General features: G+C 38.7%; 1 protein-coding gene across 1 annotated transcript; it reads right to left on the bottom strand.

Moving 5' to 3' along the window:
- Positions 1 to 13868: 13868 nt before the first annotated feature.
- Positions 13869 to 24187, bottom strand: COPS5 (COP9 signalosome subunit 5). Its single transcript, XM_017731041.1, has 7 exons — positions 23910 to 24187; positions 21247 to 21375; positions 20699 to 20764; positions 19169 to 19254; positions 18236 to 18347; positions 17325 to 17473; positions 13869 to 14265 (listed from the first exon to the last, which is right to left on the bottom strand). Exons 1-7 carry the CDS (start codon positions 24183 to 24185, stop codon positions 14181 to 14183), a joined length of 903 nt encoding a protein of 300 aa, XP_017586530.1. The 5' UTR covers positions 24186 to 24187; the 3' UTR covers positions 13869 to 14180.
- Between the last annotated feature and the right edge of the window lie 6 nt (positions 24188 to 24193).

Here is a 24193-nt window from a genome sequence, read left to right as displayed (position 1 = left end):
ATCCCGAGTTGGAAGGGACCCGAAAGGGTCATCGAGTCCATCTCCTGCACAGGACATCCCAAAAGTTACACTATGTGCCTGAGTGCATTGTTCTAGTGCTTCTTGAACTCTGGTTAGGCTTGGTGTTACGACCAGTTCCCGGGAGAGCCTGTTCCAGTGCCCAGCCACCCTCTGGTTGGAAAACTTTCCTGATATACGACCTGAACCTTTTCTGACACAACCTCAGGCCATTCCCTCGAGTCTTGTCACTGAACACTGTAGAGAAGAGATCAGTGCATGACCTTCTACTTTCCCTCATGAGGAAATTGTAAACTGCAGTGAGGTCTCCCCTCAGTGTCCTCCAAGCTGAACAGAAAAAGTGACCTCAGCCACTCCTCATACAGCTTCCTCTCCAGTCCCTTCACTATCCTCCTTGTCCTCCTTTGGGCCTCCTATAATAGCTTAATGTCATTTTTATATTGTGGTGCCCAGAACTGCACACAGGACTGTTGCAAAATGTGGAATATGTAAAAATTTTCTTAAAGGATGTTCTTTCATGTTTGATCTTTGTATACTTTCGAGTCCAGTCAACAAGGGAGATTTCATTTGTGAAACAGATAGCAGCTAACAAGCAAGCTCTAAGTGATATCTATGTGTTAGAAAAACAAATTACATGTTTGCAGAATTACCTTGTTAAAGTTTAGGGCTTGACATGCTTCAATGATCTGAGACTGAGGGGGAGGTTAACAAAGCTTGAGAAAAAGGGTGCCGACTGAGACTGGTCACAAAGAATGCAGAATTTATAAGCCATCAAGACATCTGGTAGAACTCCCAAGATAAGGAAAAAAAGTAATGAATTCAACTCAGCAGTTGTGCTGAACCAGCAGCAACTGAGTGAAAAGTAATTCCGGAAGGGGGAGATCTACAACCTCCAACTCAGAGATCACCAACCCAAAAGAAGAGAAAGATTAGACATGTGGACTAATTAGCATAAGAAGCAAGAAAATTGTTAACCAATAGTAGAATAGGAAGTCCTAAGAAAACTATGTAACTTATAGCCAATGAACACTAATTCCTTTGTTTGCTAAAATGTATAAATAGTAAAAAGTTTTGGTAGTTTGCATGCTTGATTGGTGGAATTCCACCAGGCACCCAGGCTTGCATAATTTTGGAATAAATAATCAATGTCTCTCTCAAGAGTGTAATTATTGGCTTGTTGCACACCAGGTAATATGATTTTTGTGGAGAACAGTACTCAAGTACTCTGCAGAGCAGAGCGGCACAACCCTTGCTTGGCTTGTAATGCTGTGCCTGATGCACCCCAGGATGCAGGTGGCCCTCCTGGCTGCCAGGGCACTGCTGACTCATATTCAGCTTTCTGTCGACCAGGATCCCCAGGGCCCTTTCTGTGGCCTTGCTTTCCAGCCTTTCATTCCCAGTCTGTCCATACATCCAGAGTAGCCCCATCCCAGGGGCAGAATCCAGAACTTTACTTTTGGTGATTGCCCAACTCTCTAATTTGTCCCAGAAGAAACCTTTGAAACCTGCTGATGCCTGAGGTGGCCACCTAAAACCAGAGACTGGACAAGAATAAGGGAATAAAGGTAGGTACTCATTTGAAGGGCCTTCAAAGGTGCACCCTGGGCAGGCCAAAGGCTACACCCAAGATGGACCCTGGGTCAAAAGTTCTTCACACTTTTATGAGTTTGGTTCATTTGCGTATCAGGGTTAATTGTCCAATTATAACTTCACTTCTTGATGTAATTACTCGAAGTTTGCCCCTCTCTCAGAGGCCTTAGCTTACACATTTTGGGGCCTGGTGTCCTTGAGGTGGAAACTGTTATAAATGCAATTAGTAAGGTTGGCTTTCGTAAATGGTTAATGAGAGTTTTATGAAAATGGGTTCATTGTTGATAAGTTCATTGTTGGGATTGTCATTAATGTAATTGGTTGATTGTAAAGTTCTAGAAATGGATGATGTAATCTTGTTCTAAAAGGGGGTGTGGGTGTTAACCTACTTAACATAAAGGAGTAAATGGGGAACCCCTATTGCACAAACGACGAGCCAATAAGAAGACCCTGTAGACAATGAGCCAATGAAAACATCATAAGAAGGCGGAGCCAGGGCGGAGGCAGAGCTAATCCCCCTGGGGTATAAAAACTGCATCCTTTAGCTGCAGGGTGTGCATCTGCCTGTGCCCTGGCTGCAGTCGGGTACCTAGGGCTGCGCCCTCTGCTTTGGTTGGATGATTATTATCATTTGTCCCCTATTGTCAGTTAATAAACAATTGAAACTTCAAACGAGTGAGTAGTTTCTCACAAAACCTAGAGAGGTTTGTTATGCCTAACCAGCATGAGAGAACAGCAGCTAACAGGCAACAGGAAACTTCAGAGTTACACACTAGGCAGTAAAGGATTTGAAAAATATTAAAGTTAAAACCTAAGGCATCATTCCCCCCTTTAGAGGCTTGACAAGGCCTCTACATTGTCGAGACTATTCTAATGCAAATGGACTTTGAACAATATCCCCCTCACTGCCCACCCCTACAAAGAGCTCTTTGCCTTATTAATGTCTTAATAAGGCTATGTGTTTTTAAATCTTGTTAACCAGCAGTTTTTCTGCTTGATGTTGCCCCTTCTTCCTGCATGCCAGGCTTTTTTTGTGAGCATGGACTACCAGTTCCTTTCCCTCATGCTTGAATTGGAAAAGTTAATAGTTTTATAAATGGAGTGGATACTGTATGTAACAGCAAACTAATAAAAAACCCCCATGTTAGCAAATACTTAATAATTTTTTTTTATGGTGAAACATTATTCCAATTTGTTGTTGGTTGGTTGTTGGTTTTGTTTTGGTTTGTTTAATCAATTATATAAAACTTTTTAGTGCCTTTATAAAAGCCAACTAATTAGTTCCTGATAAAGCAGAAGTGGGAGGAGTGGCTGATACTCCAGTGGGTCGTGCTGCCATGGCGAAGGACTTCAGCAGGCTGGAGACATGAGCCAAGGGGAGCCCAAAAAAGTTCACCAAGGGAAATTGCAAAACCTGGCCCATGGGGAGGAACAGCCACAGGCACCAGCATAGAACAGCTGGAGAGCAGCTTGGCAGAAAATGACATGGAGGTCCTGGGACACCAAACTGAACATGAGCCACCAGTGTAGCAGCAAAGAAAGCAAATGGTATCCTGAGCTGCATTAGAGGAATATTGCCAGTTGGGGAAGGAGATCCTACCCTTTGTATTCAGCGCTGGTGAGGCCACACCTGGAGTGCTGGTGTCCACCTCTGGGCTCTTCAGTACAAGAGAGACATGGACATACAGAGAGAGACCAGCTAAGGTTGTTAAGATGATGGAGGGACTGGAGCATATCTCTTTTAAGGAGTAGTTGAGAGAGCTGGGTCTGTCCAGTCTGGAGAAGAGAAGGCTCAGGGTGATTGCTTAAAATGAAACCAAGATTAGGACTTTATTTCTTTTACAGGAAAAATGACACAAAATGTTACAAGCAAACATGTTTTATTATGTGAAATATGTCTGAAATAACTTGTTCCAATTAATTTCAATTTGGGTTTTACTTTTTCAAAGGTAGCAAATATAAGATTCTCAAAAACTTGGAGCAGAGCAAAGAGGGGAATGGGGATTGTGGGAAGTGTCACTCCTTCCTGCTTAGGGGAAGACTTTTCACACTCTTGCCTGTTCCAGCATGGGCTTCCCACAGAGTCAAAGCCTCCTTCAGGCACACCCAAGGGCTGCAGGTGTCTACCTGCTCCACCATGGACTTCTATGGGTTGCAGGGGCACATCCTGCCTCACCATGGTCTTCACTATAGACTGCAGGGGAATCTCTGCCTGGTGCCTGGAGCCCCTCCTCCTCCTGCTCCTCCTCCTGCTTCTCTGGCCCGGGCATCTTCGGAGTTGTTTCTCTCCCATATTCTCACTTCTATCTCCTGGCTGCTGGTGTTGCATGAGTTTATTTTCCCCCTTCTTCTTAAATATGTTATTGGGAGGTGCTACTGCCATCACTGATGGGCTTGGCCTTGGCCAGTGGTGGGTCTGTCTTGTCTGTCTTGGAGCTGGCTGGCATTGGCTTTCTCAGACATGGAGGGAATTTCTGGCAGCTTCTCACCTAGTATGAAGAAGCCACCCCTGCATCCTATATTACCTGTATCCTATAATACCTATATTATCCCCTATTACCTGTCCTGCTGGGTGGGTCTGTCCCTTGAGGCTATCAAGGCTCTGGTTGCCACGGACAGCTGTGAGCTGCAGAGCCAGGGCGTGGCTGGGAGTGTCTGTGATGGGCTTTGGCCCTATGACATCGTAGGGGATGAGTCATAGTGGGACTGGTTTTCAGGGTCTGGGCCAGAGGTAAGCACATGAGGGGAGGCTGGGCTGGGTGAGAGCTGGGACAGAAACGTGGATTCTCACCCTGCATCAAGAGCCCAGCCCCCTGCCAGCAGCACCACCCCTTCTCCTACCTGCTCCCAACTCTGTGCAGCTCCCATACCTGCTCCCTGCTCCTTCCCAGACCCACTTGACCCCTTCTCTCCCTCCTCCTCCAGGCCATGGCTGCCCGAGTGTTCTTTAGTGTGGTGCGAAACATCATCATCCAGCACCTGCAGATGGTCAATATGGAGCTGGATGAGGCCACATGTGAGCGCATGAGGCAGCGTGCGGGAATGCTGAGACGGGAGATGGCTCGGCTACTGCAGGAACTGGAGCAGAATGACATGGCCCAGAGACATCTGCTCTTCACTGCCATGCTGCAGTGGCAGACCTGGGCTGTAGCCCTTGTTGTGCTCTTGGGGCTGTGGTGGTGGTTTCGATATTTGAGAAATCATCACAGAATTGTAGAATCCTAGAATGGTTTCATTGAAGGGACTTTAAAGATCCATTTAAAGATCATCTCCTTCCAACTCCCCTTCCATGGGCAGGGACACCTTCCAGTAGACCAGGTTAATGCACCATCCAATCCGGCCTTGAACACTTCCAGGGATGAAGCACCTGTAACTTCTCTGGGCAACCTATTCCAGTGCCTCACCACCCTCACAAGGAAGAATTTCTTCCTAATGGCTAATCTAAACCTACCCTTTCACAGCTTAAAGCCATTCCTCCTTGTCCTATCACAACGTGCCCTTGTAAAAAGTCTTCTTGTAGGCCAGTTTAGGTAGTGGGAGGCTGCTGTAAGGTCTCCCTGGAGGCTCTCTAGGCTCAACAGCGCCAGCTCTCTCAGCCTGACTTTATAGGAGACATGCTCCAGCCCTGTAATCAACTTAGTGGCCCTCCTCTGGACTCATTCTAACAGGTCCATGCCTTTCTTGTGTTGGGGGCCCCAGACCTGGACACCAGTACTCCAGGTGGGGATCTCACGAGAGTCGAGTAGAGGGGCAGAATCACATCCCTGGACCTTCTGGCTACACTTATTTTGACGCAGCCCAGGACACAGTTGAGCTTTCTGGGCTGTGAGTGCACACTGCTGAGACATGTCAGGCTTCTTGTCCTTTCTCAGCCCAGCCCGTACTTGTGCTTTGGATTGCCCTGGCCTGGGTGCAGGACCTTGCACTTGGCCTTATTGAACTTCAGGAAGTTTGCATGGGCCCACCACTCAAGCCTGTCAAAGTCCCTCTGGATGATATCTCTCCCATCCAGTATGTTGACCACACCACACAGTTGGTGTTGTCAGTAAACTTGTGGCGGGTACACTCGATCCTACTATCCAGGTCACCAATAAAGATGTTAAACTGACTGGTCCCAGTACTGATATCTGTGGCTATGTAAAGCCCATTCAGCCATAACACTAATAAAAGGAATAAAGTCAGGAATGTTTCATGAATGCTTGGCTGCTGCATCTTCTGTTCCTTAGCTAGCATACTATTTTTAGACAAAGAAGTCTACCATAAAACAAGAAGTTTAATATTGATGCTCAAGACTTCGGCTGCTAAATTTGTGCTGGGTACAAATTCATTTTGGATCAAGAGATGTTAAGAATCATCGAATTCAGACCTCTAAGTGACAAAATGATACAAGTATCTATAAAAATGGAGAATTAGCAGTGTTATCATCCTCCTATGCACACTTCATGTGTTTGAACACTATTGACTGCAGACCTGAAGCCACCATCTCAAACTCCCATCTCATACCAACAAGAACACATAGCGTTTTGTTCCCATATCCTAAGAAAGGTGTGGAGGAAAGAATGGGATTTTGTATTCTTTTGGCTTGAAATCATTTAAATTTCATTACAGGGGATAGGTTACTTTCTTGTCTTACTTACATGCAAGATGTCATTGACCACAATATCTTTTTCCTAACGCCAAGAACACTTACACCCTGCTTTCCCTATTTTCCATGCACAGAACAGTGGTTCTACATTTATTTAGCAACAATACTGAGCCCTCTGCAAAGGTTTGCTGTAAGTTCAGAACAGGAGAAAAGTCTGCATTTCATGTTGCCTTCCTTCTGCAAGATTAATTCACATCCTTAGATCTCCTTTTAGAAAGCTAACAAACCATGTTAGAAGAAAAAAAATTCTTTAGTAGAGAAGCATTGCATTCAAAAGAACATACAGCACTGACAAAGCCCACAGTTCAATTCTTTGGCTCATTTTCTGTAGCAGCACAGACAAGAGATCTTCACATCTTTTTTCCTATTTGAAGCAAAACCTGGTGCTGGACAACTTCATCAAAGGATTTCAGAGATAAATGAAAGGCTTTAACGTTTATGAGGAGTATACAAATTCGTTGAAATTACTACAGTTAAAAAATCCCAAAACACAACAACCAAACATAAAGTTCATCTACCTTTAAAGAGAATGCCTTTCTATAGAGAAAGTTCAGTCTAAAGTTAAGATCTGTATTTGTTTCATTTGGTCCTTCTAGGACTTCAAATAAAATAAAAGTTTTTATCCTATTTAACCATGATTGCCTGGTTACAATTACTATAACTTCACAAGTGTTAAGTTTCTCAAGTCTGTTTTGTGCAGCCCAACCAGTATGCAGGGTGAGGCAAGCAAAACTCATGACTTAAAACAAGTAAATTGAAGCTTTAGAGAGCTGCTTCTATTTATGCAACGTACTACTACAGCTGATTTCCTCACACTGACATGGACAGACCTCTTCAAATCATCTGCACTACACACTTGCATGATCAGAACAATTAAGCAACTGGGAATGGAGCACCTCAGTCAACAAAGACAATGAAGTCACATATCAGACCTGCAGTATTAAAATCTGCTGAAGCCTGGAAAAGAAAGTGAAGTTACTAGAAAACTGTTTGTTAGGACAAACATTTTATCTTTATAGAGTTGATGTTTGTTTGTTTGTTTTTTTAAATGAAGATTGTATCTTACCTCCAGCAGAAATGACAGTGTAGATTTGGGAAATGCAAAATCCTGTCTCCAAAAATGAGTGATAAGAAATAATTCAAAACTCTTTAAGTTTTCACCATAGAGGATATAACAGCTTGGGAAATCTTGTAATGAAGTTTGACAGATGAATTAAGAATAGAAAGTAAAAATTATGATATGCTGCTATGGTTCAGAAGCGGTCCAAGGATGTACTGGTATCTCAGCATTTTTTTGTCAAACATTGTATAGATTTCTGAGTACTCACACAGTCATTCTTTATTCTAAATAGCTGTAAGATGTTATTAACATGTTATTTGTCCGCAGCTGATGATTTACATAAATATTTGTGTTAAACCATTTTTGCTACTCATAGAGCTTTACCTAGATGTCCTAGGAAGAATTTTTAAAGTGGAAAAGGAAGAACTTCTACACAAATTTGGAATAATGAGGAGCTAGTTTGGAGCTTGTATCACCATACAGGATACATACATCTTAGTTTAAGTTGAAACAGTATCTGCCATTTTCTCTAGTTAGATCTCCAGCTTTGAAGAACTCAGACTGAAAATGCCTCCCTTAGATTTAAAATAGAAGGTTAATTCTAACTTCAAATTATGTGAATGCAACTTCATGTGGAGAAGAAAGTTCAGATGGTTGTAATTACTAAAGATTGCATGCCATTAGATGTAGGCACATAAATTAATTTCCTTTTATAATAAAGTAATGCCACTGCAGTTGCACATAAGCCCTAAGGTAATCTGGGCTAGAGAAAACAGAAATTCACACAGGAAATGATGGACAAATTTACATAGGAGTTGAATACATGTTTCTGTTGAAAATGAAGAGTTCTGAAAATAATACATAATACATTTATAATCCCCTCAAAGGGGTTAGCCATTTCCTATCTGTGATGATCTAAAGAGACAAACTATGCAAAACAGAGTAAACATTCTTTGCTGACAGCAGTATTACAAATTGTTATTTAAGGTGGTAATGTCTGACAAACTAGAGATGTAGTGATGACCTTTAGTGCATAAACCCAATAATACTTACATATGCTTTATCATATGTTTTTAAAAGACTAATGATCAATCTTCTTATTTCATAGAGGGAAATAGACACTAGCTCTGGCAAAAATGCCTTGCTAAAGTTAATGCACTCCTGGTTTTTGAAAAGCCAGGAAGAAAACCCCATTCTCCTGAGATGCAGTCCTGTGACCTATCCACTGGACCATGCTACTTCCTAGAATACTGCAGTTTTCAGAAAGTCCTGTATGAAGCATTTTTTCATAATTAAAAACAAACCAAACATCACAGCAAATATTTCATATGTTAGAGGTTTAATCTGGGGGTCAAAATTAACTTTCTTAAATTACATATTTCCTTGTGGATATTATTCTGAGGCTCTGAAAAGTAAAACTACAGCTCATAAAAATACACCCTGAGGAACAAGATACTTCATTAATTCCTTAAAGGTTTAGCATAATTATTTTTAACTCCAGAAAAATCTTTCAACTAACTGGATACTCTCTGATGTCAGTTCTTCAAGACTTGACACATGAAAAAAGTTCTGTGTGCATGCAATTAATCTTATATTTTATCACCCCATATTTTAATAATTTTCATCTCTTAGAGACTTGCACCCTAAAATGATGCTAGCTCAGCTCTGTAGTATTTAGTATGTAGTAGAAAAAATGTAGTATTTACATTTTTTCTGTTTTTTTACTTTTTAAAGTATTTGTTTTTATCATTTTATCTTAACCTAGTTTACAGTATCATATACAAAATACTTTATATTGGGATTTCAATAAATACTTTAAATATAATAGAACCATAGTATCAATAAGGCTGGAAAGATCATCAAGTCTAACCATTGCCTTAGCACTGCCAAGTCCACAACTAAACCATGTTCCTAAGTGCCACATAGATATGTCTTTTAAATACCTCCAGTGATGGTGACTTAACCCCTTCCCTGGGAAGCCTGTTCCAATGCTTGACCCCGCTCAGTGAAGAAATTTTAGTGATATAATGAGAGTCCAAGTTTTGGGGCACAGCCATAAAAATAGATAAAATAAATAGCATATTTATCAAGGAGAAAGTAACATACTAAGCTTACTTTAAAACACTGACCTAAAATTTAAAAAAAAAAAAAAAATCCAAAATTTAACAAAAGGGAGAAAATAAGTAAGGTGAGTAATGCTTAATTATATTTACTATATTTTTAACCTATAAACAAAATAGTAACATGTCAGCAACTAGCTTTACAGCTTGGATTCTTCCATTTTTCATAATCAACATTAAATAATCAACTGGCATTACAGTTCATAATAAATGGAGGCCTACTATAGAAACACTGCATGCCTTGGGGCAATGTATTATGTTGTGATCCTGTACCCAAGTTCATAGCAACCCTATACTTTCTAAAGCAACTGTATCTGCCACACTGAAGTTTCATGAAACACTGGACAAGTTAAGGTAAAATCAAAATACCCAAAACCAGCTGCAGTCAAAACTTTATAAAGGCACAAGTGATAGAAATGCAAGAACATTATGCTTCATTTACTAAATATCAAGTTTAAAAGAGCTCATTCTATTTAATCTGAGCACATGTGCACACACTGCCACCAAAAGCACAGAAAATGAGAGAGTCCCTTGTCAAATAGGGTCTGAACAGGGACTTTTTGAGGTGAGTTTTTCAAGGAATACTGAAGATAGATGGTGAACAGAGCTCTTGTAACCAGGTCACAGTTGCCTGTTATTCCAGTACTAGAATGAAAGATAATTTATGAAAAGCTTAAGGAATATTTCTTCTGACTTGGCATGAATGTGAGGTAAGGAACAACTGATGAACTTGGGATGCTGCTCAAAAGCAAAAGCTTAAGGTCAGCCTTTTTATTAGCTTTTTCTGAAGCAAAAATATTTCTTGACTTTAGTGAGGTTTCTATGAGTAAAGATTACAGAGTTTGTGACAAAACACAGATACCTTTGGCTAATGGTGCCAGAGTTTTTGGGACTGACACATTTTCTAAAAGTTGTCTTTCTTCACTGTACTGACTTTATTATTTTAAATTCCCATGTAGCATAATCCTTCAGAAAGGCTCAGTCTCCAGTAGATATCCAGTCTAAGAGATCTAGGCAAACACTTAACATTTACTAGCTCCCATTTTCCCTCAGACTAAGTGCTGAGGTTTTGAAAATCTGTGTGCTTCAGGGTACGAATGGGAGCTGCTGGATGCAGACATATTTAGAAAAGAACTCATCCTAATACACTGATCACCTAATTAGCTTTTTACAAGGGAGACAAGGGAATGAGGGGGAACTATTTTGCCTCTCTCTAAAACTTTGGTGCACCCAAACCTTGAGTACAGTGCAGGTCTGGGCTCTGTGCGTCAAGACCAAAGTAGGATGTGGGATGTATGGAGGGCAACTGAAATTATCAATTGGGTAAAGTGGCAGCTTTATAACAACATGAAAAAGCTGAAACTTCCTAATTGAGAGAGAAGGCTGAGGTGACGATATGATGAAAGCTAATAAACATAAAGGTGGAGGTTTTTAAACAGAACTGGTAATCACCCCCTGCCATGCTATTAGAACTACTCTAGAAAGCTACTAGATCCATTCAAAACAGGTAAAAACGTGGCCAGGTTCAGGTGCTCTCCCTCAGCAGCACTCCTACAGCTGCTTTTAGAGATGGTCCATCAGCAGGGTACTTCCCACACCCCCTCACCTTCTGTTGCCTGCTTGCATTTTATGTAGGCTGGAGGACAGGACAACCGGGAAACAGAAATAGAAGCCAGTCTCTCACAGCTGCATTCCTCCATGCAGTAAATTTAAAAATGAAAAATGCAAGAAACATTATATCTTTTTTTCTTGTTCGTGTTGCAACAGAAGTCCAACCATACAATCTTCAGGCACTAAAATTAACTTACAGGAGCTGTCAGTCCATTCCTTACCAAACATTTGAAGGGAATTTCACAGGAGAATCAAATCTGATAGGATAATGAAGCATCTTTGTCCTGGTAACCACAGAATAAATCTGAATGGCTCTTCTTTGAGCCCATTCACAATAAGGCAAACCAGTACTCTATCAGGAATTACACCTTACTCCTTCATATTTGATTGTCACAAATATGCACGTATTTCTTTGGATTTTGGTGATATTAGTATGTATAAATTATTTAAAAATGCAATTTGCATACATGAGAAAGGTAAGCATACAGGTATGCTTCAAAAAAGAAAACCAAACAAGATAGGGGGAAGTTCAAACACAATTCAGCATTTTCAGCATTCTGTAATTTTAATATGTTGACAAATACTGTTAGATGCAGAAATTATTTGTGTTCATTAAGATTTTTATTTATTGCAATGTAAAAGGCACTCAGTATTTTGGAATGCATGCTTGTCTCAAAAAATCTTACCATGTGTACGTGCTTTAGTACTTCCTGCATTACTGATATTTGGCACTCATTTGCATAAACTAATTTCTAAATAAAAAGTGGGCGCAAATGGGGAAGAATAAATTGATGTATTTGTTAGTACACAACATGTATTGTGCTCAAGAATACCCTTATTACTAATATTTTTGAAGTCTTACAATTGCTTGGTAGAATTAAGGCATCTATCCATTAATCTCCATTGTTCAGGGTACACTTGTTTGTGTGTGTAGATGGGGATGACTCCTTTGTGGTAATGATCTTCAATGCACGGAATTCTGATCTCAGAATTTGGAATAACACTAGCATTAAAAATGGCTGATCACAGACAAAGGCCCCATTATTCTGGTTCCTGAACAATGCAGAAAGGATCCTGGGCAGGCCACAGGTACAGCCCCACTACACGTATAATTTCAAACTGAGTTAGAACACCGTATGCTCAGCAAGTAACAAGACATGCAACTCAATGGACAACTCTTCACATGAGCATTAAAACATCACCATTCATATCGCAATAGTTTATAAAACAACTTGGTATTTTTAAATAAGCCATCTGTGACTACAAAACATTGGGTGTGAGCCTACAGGCAAAAAACGTTCAGTTCACTGCTATCACAAACAAGGACAGTTTAAATAGTCATAGACTAATACAAGATCAAACTGTTACTTTATATTTTAGGTAGATACAAGATGTGCAAAACTTTTGGATCATGTTATGCAAAGAGAATTCTACGAAGTAGCAATGGAAATACCTATTAGGAAATATAACCTATCTCACAAAAGCAGGGTACTTCTTTGCATAAACACACATTGACTGGGAAAATGGCTGTGTGCTAAATTTAAAGTCTCAAACACCTGTGGAAGAAAATTAAGTAAGAAGAGTAACTGGCCAGGTACACTTGCTGTGTCTTCCTTGAACTTAAAAGAAACTGCTGTGCACTTACGTACTGTGCTTGTTTGTACAGAAGTCTACTGGTGCAACTTCCAAGAAAATAAAATAGCTTTGACTATTAAAATACCACAGCTTTCTTCTCCTGACTCCTCCTCACCGCCACTATCATGCTGAAAGAAAATGAAACTGTTCTTCTATCAAACTGCACATCTGATAATTATCTCAAATTTACTAGCTACAATTAAACATATTTTTCCTACAGTTGGATGCTGCTGCTTTAAAACTCTTGATGAACTTCTGCTTCAGGGTATTTGCACTTCCCTGCTGAATTACAAATTTTCATTGTATAACTTGCATCTTAACTTCAAATGCATTGGAATCTGTTGGGATGAAAAGGCCTAAATGAGTAATAGCTATTAAAATTTCCAGACCAAAACAAAAACAAAACCCACATCAAGGCAGAGCTAAGGCTGAAAAGGAGTATCAGTTACTTAAGGTATAAAGCATAATGGCATATTGTATAAAGCATAAATTATCCTAAAAGTAAACATTCTAAAACCCCCAGGAAACTCAGGATTAAGAATGAAAACTTAAAAGAAATCCAAACATCTTGTATTATTAAAATGCAGTATGAAAGCCTCCAAAACAAACTTAGATCAGCCCTGCAGCAGCACCATGTCGTAAGCCAGAAATTATGATTAATGCATTTATTATCTGTGGCCTGAAATTAGCCTAATGCGTATTTCAAAGGTAATTTTTCATTTTGTTCTTTTGTATGCAACAAGTGACGATGAGAAGCAATACAAGGTGAGTAGGAGAAAAATAATGGTATATAACCATATTATGAGTTTCACTGCAGAACTGGTCAATAGTTGATTATGTAGAAATACAAAATGTCCATCATGAGTATGAAGCTGTAAGCAAAATACTGTTGTACCATGCATAAATGTTTCATTACTGTGAAAAGAAACCATTTCTGGCTGGACCAGTAAACCTAAATCAAGAAAGGCTCCACTAGATTTAATAACTAATAAAATTACTAACAAAAGAGAAACAAGTGGGATTTCAATTCTTAAAATTAAGCACATATATTAAAATCTGAGAAACAAACTTCTTACACTGCATAGGTTACCTATCTCATCTGAGTAGACAGAACTTTTCTACAGAACAATAAGAAAAAGAGTAACAGAAGATAAAAGTGTGCCAAAAATATCAAGGCCCAAAATGCACATTTAGTTTCAAAATTCTTTTATTGCAGTTGGATAATAGAGATAAATATCTAAGAGCAAAATCCAGTAAGTCACATTTATTTTCCTTTGGAACAATTCTGCAAACTGGTTTTATGATAAAGAACAAAAAGTTGTACTACATTTTGGAACATTTTGTTCTTTAAAACTGGTCAGACAGGTGGGAAATATTAAAAGTACTACAAATTAGATGAATAATTTTCCACTTCAGCTTCATTTCCCAAATTGAACAAGTCCAAGCAAAAGAAACTATGATATTTTCTGCTTTGGAGATCCATATCAACTGGTGATGCACTTCAAGCTATATTAATTTGATTGAAAAGTTTATCCTTAATAACCTGAGACATCAATCCATGTATAGCTTCTATGGTGGTCTTGCAGCTGAAAAACAAGCATAAATTCAATGTTGGACAAAAACTGAACTGAACTGTCATTTTCCTTGAAGATATCCAGCTGTTTTGAAGTTCAGGGTGCCCATAACCCCATGAATCTTAAAAACTGTCCAGAAAGGAACAGTCACACGCAGCAGTTTAGCCATTGTTGCCAATACCTTTTTGTAACTTAAAAAGCAAACTGACTATACACACAAAGACCAGTTCCAGAAAACTTCTTTGTCTTGCCATTTAGGACATCTTATATTGACAATAGCAAGTGGGCTCTGGGGTCATCTGAACCAAAAAATAATAATAAAAAAATCCTTATGGGAATGGAGCTATCAGCTAGTGTTATCAATACCCGCAGGCTGTCACTGTTCTCTACCTTATCTCCTTTGCTCACTACCAGAATGGTAGTGCACAGTAATCATGGTCCCCTGAGAAACTTTACTGGGAACATTAAAGGAAGAATTCATAGAATAAATCAGTTATTGGTCAAAATATGTAATGTGCAAAACCCCTGAACAGCTGAGAGGATTCTTATTGATCCAAGTTTTCCCCAGTGTCTGCCTTAGGGCAATGTAGTGTCAAACCAATAAATAAAACCAGAATATACAAATGCAAAAGATGAATCAGGACTGAAGACATGGAAAATAGGGACAAATTACTACTAGACCGATAAAGGAATCCTAGGGAAAGGAAGCTGACTTGGAGCACAATTTGGTGAATGCGTATGTCCCCTCAGAAAATGGCTTAGAGATGTGCATGGACAGTAACAGAAGTTATCACACAGCCCCGTGTAAGCACCTTTATGCTAATGCTTTACAGCACTGTTTTCCTAAACCAGGTATGTCCAACAATCGTTTAGTAAACTTTGCAACCTTATTTCTTCAAAGTAATTTAGCTGACACTAAATTAATTGTCATATGTCTGCATAGGTCTTCTATTGTCTTTTCTCTTAGGCAAGATCACTAATTGAAGAAAAACATGCATGTGTAGAAGTGTTACAGTCCATTTTGGGAACTACGGGAGCTTTTGTTGCACAGGAAAGCAGAATTCATGACAAAAACAATCCCTTCCAATCCCTTACAATTTATAAACTAACTACTGATGAAGACTAAATAAAAACAGAAAAGAAAAATACCTAGAACTGCTGCAAGAAATATTATAATAGGATGATCAGAGAAGGAGTTATTTCTTAGAATAACCACAAGCATGTGAGAGTAAGGGGAAAATAAAATGTGGTCAGTGTTATGGGACTCCAGAGATCAAAATCAATGCAAACAAGCTTGTCAGCAACTCCATCCTTCTCATGTCTTTAAAGCATTGCTATTCTGTTGCCCTACAGGAACGGGGAGGTACCACTTAACCTGGCTGCTATGGCCTAGCAACAGCATTAACTCCACTGCAAATGTATTCTGCAATTGAAATAGGCTAAATGAGTATTAATTTTTATAAAGTCAACCCGCCTCCAACTCGATGATGTTTGTTAGAAAACTTGTAAGCTGTTAACTTTCCATAAGAAGGAAACAAACACACAGAAGACACCAGCACAAGAGCAGCTCTGATTCTGTTTAGCAATGACCATATTACATTTGCAGGTATTCCCCCACTGCTTACTGGGGAACAAAGGATTGTCCAAAACAGGCAGACTCCTCTCTTTATTAAGGCAAAGCCTGTGTTCACTGAGTCACAGTGAACAAGATGTAAGTAGTTATTTCTGTTCACACAAGAGCTCCTTTTTGTCTCTTGATTTTTTTTACCTACATAAGTCACCACTCCTCCGGTATCTCAAAAATCTGTTTCTTAGTCAACTTTGTACTACAGCACAGTATGCTAGCATGGAGGTGTGTCAGGGGGAGAGAATACCAGGAAACTGTTCTATTATCAAGATAAAGTGATGGGGAAGAGGGACAGAAAGCCTCAAAATCTGAAAACATACAAATGCAAACATCCCAGATTTTGTTCCATTTTTGCACTCTGTTCCAAGTGATTCTACAGAATTGTTCCTTATTAAATGGAATTACTACATCTCGCTCAGGACACTCCTAAGGTGCATGCAGGTGCCTTCTTCACAGATGGACCTGAGTTTGTACCAGCACATACAGTGCAGTGTTTCTTGGTTTTCAAAGTCTTAAATTTGCCAAATACAATGTCTTTGAACAACCCAGCTGTTATGACCTGTTGGATACTATTACCCTCTGTTAAAAGATTTTACTTGGAAAAATGGTGACTCTAATATGGTATAGTCTAAGCACACATATCATTCTTAAGACTATTGGGAAAGAGACGTGAGTATTACCAAGAAGCAACTCGTGTACTTCAAAGCTCAAAATTAACAGAGCTGATCACCAATAAACATATGGACAACTGAGGGAAAATATTACAACTTCCTTGAAATAATTTTGTAGATCTAGTGGTAAGAAGTTTATTAACTTATAATACCAGCTGTTTGCTGTGAGGGAGGGTGGCTAAATATAAAGGCCAGAATATCTGTAAGCTACTTCTTAAAAACAAAAAACAACAAAACCCCAACCTCTTCTTATTTCTGAAAAAAAAGATACATTAATTAAGAACTATGAAAAAAAGGAGTTCATAATTTTTAAGTTAGTTAAAGTATTAGACAAGTATAAACTAAACTTACTGGACTGTGAACACTAGTTCTTAAAATCATGTTCTATACCATAATTTTATTTACTGTTCATTTTAACCTGATTAACCACAAAAATGTGCTTACTTCTAGCAAAGTTACAATTTTGCATGACAGAAAACATTTTTTTTGTTTGCTAGATACTGATGGAATTGTACAGCAATTTTTTGTTTAATAAACTAGAGCTGAATTTATTCCAAACCTAAAAAAAAATCATTGTAGGTTTAATAGAGGCAAGATTTTCTTTAACTTTCAAAAATAACTAAAATAACTAGTACTTCTGGAGTCTCTCATTCCTATCTATAATCTAATAATTCTTATCTCTAATCTTGTCAGGTTCCAATTACAGGCATGATAAAAGTTTAAAACCAAATAATACTTTTTACAGGGAAGAACACATGGATGTGTTATTTTACCTGTCTCTTGTTGCTTTTGCAAGTTTGTCTTCTGATTTCTTGTCATGAGTCTCTAAACCCAGCATGAAACTGCCCCTTCCAAGCTGAGCTTCTGACTGTTCTAATTTTTCAGACAAATCAAAGACTTGGCCGGTGGTGTAGTCAGCATTCTTAGGAGAAAGAAGGTAACAAACATATTGAATTTAAGCTATAAATTCAAGGGTTTATACACAAAATAAACCAAATCTATAAACCAAATCTGAGAAAAGTTTTTAAAAGTGTAGTGCTGCATATTTTAATCTAAATCTGCAACTGAAGTGATACAGAACATGAGTGGTGGTTAAGAGAACAGAAACTGAACATCTGACAAATGCTCAATCCCTAAAGCCTGAATTGGGTAATTTTTATTACTTTCAGCTCATGCCCTAAGTTATGAAAGAGTAAAATTCAGTTGGTTTTGACCAAGAGAAAAAAAATAAAATTGCCTTCTGCACAGGGAAGGTTTTGATGCTCAGCTGTTACACTGAAGGTCTACCTGCAGTATTTCTGCTGTAAGCTTGTTTTATTTACTTTTTAAAACGTATTTACTTATTAAAAGCTGTTACACTGAAGGTCTACCTGCAGTATTTCGGCTGAATTATTCATTACAGTGCTCTACAGAGATACAAGGTTAAAAAGTATTTAAGACAAAATCTAAGTGTACGGAGAGAACTCAGTAAAATTAAGCACGTTATTCCCACCTTCTACTTTTACAGAGCAGATATGAAGGACATTTCAGTATTTATGATTAAGAAAACCTTCCTTTCTTGTTTTATCTTACAGATTCTTAATGTGGGATCTGTATCTCCCAGGGTCCTATTAAGCATTTTACAGCAGAGGGCCTGGCTTTCAGCACTCATGAATGAATCAATGCACACAACTGTGGTACTTACAGTAAGCAAACTAGAAGAACTGAGAGTGTTCACCCAGTACTTGTTCCATAAAAGCTCAAGCAATTTACGATCCAAAGATGATTTAAAGTATGAGACTTCTAAAGCATAATACCTTTAAAAACAAACATGCAAACAAAATAAGTTTCCATCTGTCTTGCTTGACTGTCAGAACCAAAGTACATACAACTCAAAAAATCCTTATCAATGGCAAATATCTTCAAAAATTCAAAGCACCTAAAGATACTCCCAGTTCCAAATCTCTGTACAATTTTCCATAAGTAATTCATATATAGATTTAATACATAATCGCTACACATACTGCTGTGTTCTGTTTAATGAGACTGCAAGGCATTTCTAATTATTCTCTTAACAACCTGTTCCATGCTTGGGTTCTTCAATACTGTAATAATTTACACATTATTGTAGTTTTGCATACATCACCTCTAATTCCTTTAGGAAGGCTTCCTAGCAGTAAATGTTACAAACAGGCAAACAACCTTACCTTCCACCACACTGATTTTGAAAGCCAGGCTTTAGCGGTGTTACAAATTAACACTCCCAGTAAGGCAAGAAAAGGAGTTGCACAGCACTTGCCCCTAACTCAGAAGAGCAGTGGGATTACAGCCTCCCCAGTCCTGCTGACCAATCGACATCTGACCCTTTCCTTCCTGCCCTAACAAGATATCACTGCTTAAAGGTGTTCAGAAATCAACTGCTAAAGCTTTTAACCAGGTTCCTCTTTATTTTTGCAGCAGTTCTCCCCTAAAACATCTCCTGAAAAATGACAGTAACACTTTTTGCACAAAAGCAGGAGTATTAAAGCAACAGTGAACTTCAGGATTTGAAACACTACAAGAAATTTACTTTTCCATACTGCATCACTAACCTAAACATACAAAAAATAATAAAGTTAGTAGTTTTTATGTTACTTACTGTTTACAATGTACACCAAAGTCTTCTATTTTATTGAGTGGAATAGTCTGGTATTCAGAGGGACCTTCATCTGGAGGTTTATAGCCCTAAAAATGTTACAAATGGCAAAGATGACACAGGAATTCTGAGGCTTTTTAAGATGCCTAAACTTCACAAAAAAATTTCTAGTTTATGAAATTCTAGTTTATTTTTGTCTATAGAAAGTGACATTTCCCCCGGTAGCCTGAAATTAGGAATTTTCTGGAATCTCAGGTTTACATTTGGCTTTACTAGCTGTACTAGTCATTACATTTGCAGATTTATGAAAAGGAAACTAGTGGTCATAGTTGAGTCTTTTCACGAGTAACGTGACAAGCTATGATTAGATAATTTCTTAGATCAAAGAAAGGGCAAGCTTCTTCTTAGACGGTATTTCTCTACGTATTCTTTGAAATTTTGAGTGAAGATAGGAGACATGAGAAGAGGAAAGAAACGTCCATGGATATGCCTTAGGGAAACCTAAAACATTCAGTTACTTGTTTAGCCAAGCTGGTGCCACTCACAGCTACTAAGCAAGAACTGCCCACAGTACACTGTGAGAAGCCCCTAAAAATATGCTTTTATCATGCATTTTCCAGATGTGATTTGGTTTTCAGGTGCAGGATTCTTCTCCCTGTTCAAAATTCTCAAAGTATTTATGAAGTGGTTTTGCCCACAGAAGTGAATATTTTCCTGAATCACAAACTGTTCTCTCATGTTTTTGTCAACACAAACCTAATGCTTGGACTTCTCACAAACATTTTTGTTAATTAAAAAAATTGATTTTTATTAAACAATTAATTTTGGTAATTGTTTTACTGGATGGCTGCCTGAAGTTCTTGATGAGTTACTAACTGGGTATTTAAAAGATATACCTGAGCTTTATTGGATTGAAATTAAATAGCACAGCCAGAAATATGCTTAAGAGGATGCATTTGGAGACCCAGATCTCCAATACTGATGTGATTTTCTAGTTTTAAGCCGAACCCATACTGTTTAATTAACTTTTTTGTACATTAGTTTGTGAAGATTCATAATATTTATTTGAAAAAGTTAAGTAGGTAGTTTTGAACCTTCCTTTTCTAAAATGAAAAGTGAATTACAACATATTAAACATGCTACTAACATTTGGTTTTAGGTATAAAAAATAAACAGAGAAGAACTAACATAAAATTATTTTGATGAATGCTACCTACAACTATATCTGTTAAAAAATGGCTATATGGAGCTACATAGTTTTGGGACAGCTCCACAATCTGGACAGTGTAATTGATTTAACACTGCCAAAACTTTATGAAAACCAATTTAGAAGTCAACCTTTATAAATGTAATCGACATCCGAAGGTGTGCAGTAACCAGTGTATGGGCACATCTTCCTTTGGAATGAACAATGACATTCAGTACAGCACAGCAGACAAAACTCAAACAATCACTGCAATAATCTTTAGAACCAATCCATTGTTATTTAAAGACAGTTCAGTGATCACACACTAGATAATTTTAACTATTTACCTTAGGATATGTCCTAAAAGCTCCAAGATTTACTTTTCCTGCAGATATTGTTCTTGTTGGATCAATCTGTAGAAATACAGGTAATACTCATTACCTACATTTTATTTATTATTACAGGCTTAAATTAAGTTTGTAGTAATTTTATCTCAGAAATGTAATTCATGCAAATTGTATTAGTTTTGTCATAAACAGTACTTTTTCTGTTGGTATGAGACTCTCTAAAAAGATGGGAATATCAATAGCCTTCAGTGGATCATTTTTTCAAACTGATTTTCCTTATTTCCAAAATACTTTAAACCCCCTTATTCTTAAGAACTATACCATAAATGAAACAATGCAGTGAAAACGGTCTAGGCAAGCAACACTACTCGTTTGGCCAGTATGTGGCCAGCAAAGCAAAAGGAGTGGCACCCTTTTAAGGTGTGGATCTAACACTTCCTTCATACAAAGTACACACTACCAGAATCCTAACAGACAGAAATCCAAGAAGTATTCCCTGTTCAACGTGATTTGCTATGCAGCGCTATCACCCGTCAGCCAGTACTTACAACCACTGCTACGAAGGGTTCCTGAAATTGCTGATTAAGCATCTGGGTGCTGACATCGATCCCCGAGAGCCAGCAGCCGTAGCCTGGGTGACTGTGGTACCAGCCGATGGCATTTTCCAGGCGTCCGACCTAAGTAAGAGCAGGGAAGGGAAAAAAGCCCTAGCGTTTAGCACCATTCCCAAAGCACCGGCTGCCCTCCAGCGGCACTTCCAGCACACTGCAAGGCGCGGCAGGATAAACAGGAATTTCACTCGTGCTAAACTGTTCCCTACGAATGCAATGAGTACTGGCATTCTCTGCTACCGCTGCTGCCACAGAACGAAGGCCTTCAAGGAGCCTGGAGCTCCTTCTTCAGTGACATCTGAAGTACAGAAGAGGTTCCACAAAGCTGGATGGTGAGCTGGGGCTCCTCAGCAGGGCTGAGAAATTTCTTAGGAATATAACTCAAGTATATATATAATCTCATATAACGCAGGGAATATCAGTAGAGAATGAATTATTTAGTATGGTAACGTATCTTACAGGCATATACTATTAGATTAGTGATAGGTTTAAAAAATAACTTCAAAGGCATGTTTTCAAACACCAGAAGTGACAGAAATTATTGCCTGAAGCCAGGTTTAAAAGCCAAAAGATGAATTTTTGGCAACTTGTCATCAGATAAAACCTCAAAATAGGCGTTTCCAAATAATACACCTGGCTATCTCTAAAAACACTGGAAGAGAAAGGAGCAAAGCCAAAAAAACCCAAGAGAATAAACACCTAATGGATCTATCTAATTTTTGTGATCCTCTCTAAGGAATCGTTTACTGGCTGCTCCGGTTATGATGAGACAAAACACACAGACTGCCTACTTTATTTTTTAACTGGTGAATAATAATTGTATTTTCTTTAAAACTCCCATGAGAGAGACCAACAAAACACGAAAGAATGTGTGTTATTTTTCAAAGCCAAATAACACGTTTGGCTACATTAAGACCAGATCCTGTCCATGGAGAATCAAGTAACTGGAACATCAGCATGTATGAAGCACTTACATAGAGAGATATATTAACAAGCAACCTAATGATAAAAAGAGCTATTCCAGGAACAAGTGCTTGCCAAAATCAAATATGAAACAGCCAGCATGGAAACTCCTCCAGCGCACCAGGAAAGCTGAGATATTTTATTTGCACACAAGTTCAGTTTCAAAATTGTGAAACCAACTACAGACAAAACTGAACAGTATGAACTATGGGGAAAAACTATTTCCTATCACATAAGAACTCCTACAGAAACCTGGACTGTTTTAAACATAAGACAAGCTGTTTATAATTTTATGCTATATACTTACTATTTTGAAATTCAGTAGTTCTACCTAAGAATGGGATTGTATGAATATATCTTTATTGAAAGATATGATGACTGTATCTTTAGGCAAAGACATCTCTTTAAGTTACCTATGGACAAAGACATCCCTTCAAGTTACCTACTTTTTGCAATAAGAGAATTAGCATCATGACATTGTTTTCAGATAAGCTAGATTAAATGAATTATTTCTAAATTTTCTCACACGGATGAATTATTAAAAAAAAGTCCCAGAACGTAACTGTGTCTGCATTATGTTTACTCTTTGCTGATGTTACGATTCAGCTTAATGCACATCCATTTCTGTATCTCCAGCTGTATGTAAGGCTGTGAATATAGGTACAACTCTGCAAAATAACCCAAATACTCCTGTTACATCCACTTAGTAGGTAAGGGGCTTTTAATTTTAGCTGGTTTAAATATCAAAGGGTCGACAGGGTCTCAAAACTGTTTGAGCTTGAAGAGTTAAAGTTATTTCAGCTCTTATTTGTAGTATAAGATTGTCCTGTATTGGAAGAAGCACATCAGCAAGTGCTCTGATGTGCTGTTATGATTTCCACATCAGCCACAGAGCAGAGTTGTATTTCTGTTATCCTTCTGCATATGAGAACTTTATTGTATAGTTAGCTTTAATATGACATGGATCTCTGAATAGAAAGTGACAAAGATGAGAAACAGACAAGTGAGTCTCTCCATCTAATTTTCCAAATGGTAAATATGAATAATTAAGTTGCACTGAAACTTACTGATTCCTTCATTAGCATTTTCCTCACAAATATGTCTTTTATATTTTATGGAAAAGAGCAGCATACAATATAGAAAGACCTCAGAAGAAGGTAAGAATAAATGTCATAATACTGATCTACAAATACTAAATATGTCCAATACACACATATGTTTAATTTTGCATATTGTTTTTACAAAGATGTATCAGTTATTTTAGAAACACACTCCCTCACACAGCCAGCAGCCTCAGCCATAAAAACATTTCCTCTGCAATGACAATAGTTTACAAAGGGAAGGAGAATCCACTACTTTTCATAGAATCATTAAGGTCGGAAAAGACCTCCAAGATCATCGTGTCCAACCTTTGATGATCTACTGTAAGTCAGGAAAATATGTATGTGAAGACGTTTACATGGTCCTGCGTTCCCTGCTGCTGACAGTTCTACTGTCATGTTTGAGTAGAGACAGGACAATCGGGCAGGCGCCAGAGGGACGGGGGAAGCCTGCAACCCCCCGAGATGTTTTGTAGCTCACAAGAGGCACAGGACCTCCACGGAGGCGGTCAGATACCCCCTGCCACTTCTCCTTACCTGCTTGGCGTTCTCGATGTAGGCAGCCATGTACTCGTAGGCGGCGGCCTGCGCGTTGACGCGGGTCTCGGTGCCCTCCACAGGCAGGGCGAAGCTGTCCATGATGATCATGGTCTCCCCGTCCACTTTGCCCAGCATGAGCCCCATCACCTCCAGGTTGCCGCCGGACCTGGCGTGCATCACCATCTTCAGCAGCGCCAGGGCAGAGATCTTGCAGTACTTGAAGTAATGGTGGCTGCAACATCGCAGAGGCCGCGGAAGGGAAGGCAGAGCCATCAGATCAG

This window comes from Corvus brachyrhynchos, unplaced genomic scaffold, assembly GCF_000691975.1.
Source record: "Corvus brachyrhynchos isolate BGI_N302 unplaced genomic scaffold, ASM69197v1 scaffold961, whole genome shotgun sequence".
Classification (NCBI taxonomy): Eukaryota; Metazoa; Chordata; class Aves; order Passeriformes; family Corvidae; genus Corvus; species Corvus brachyrhynchos.
The sequence above is the reverse complement of the archived record's forward strand: the minus strand, read 5'-3'. Positions and strand labels throughout refer to the sequence as shown.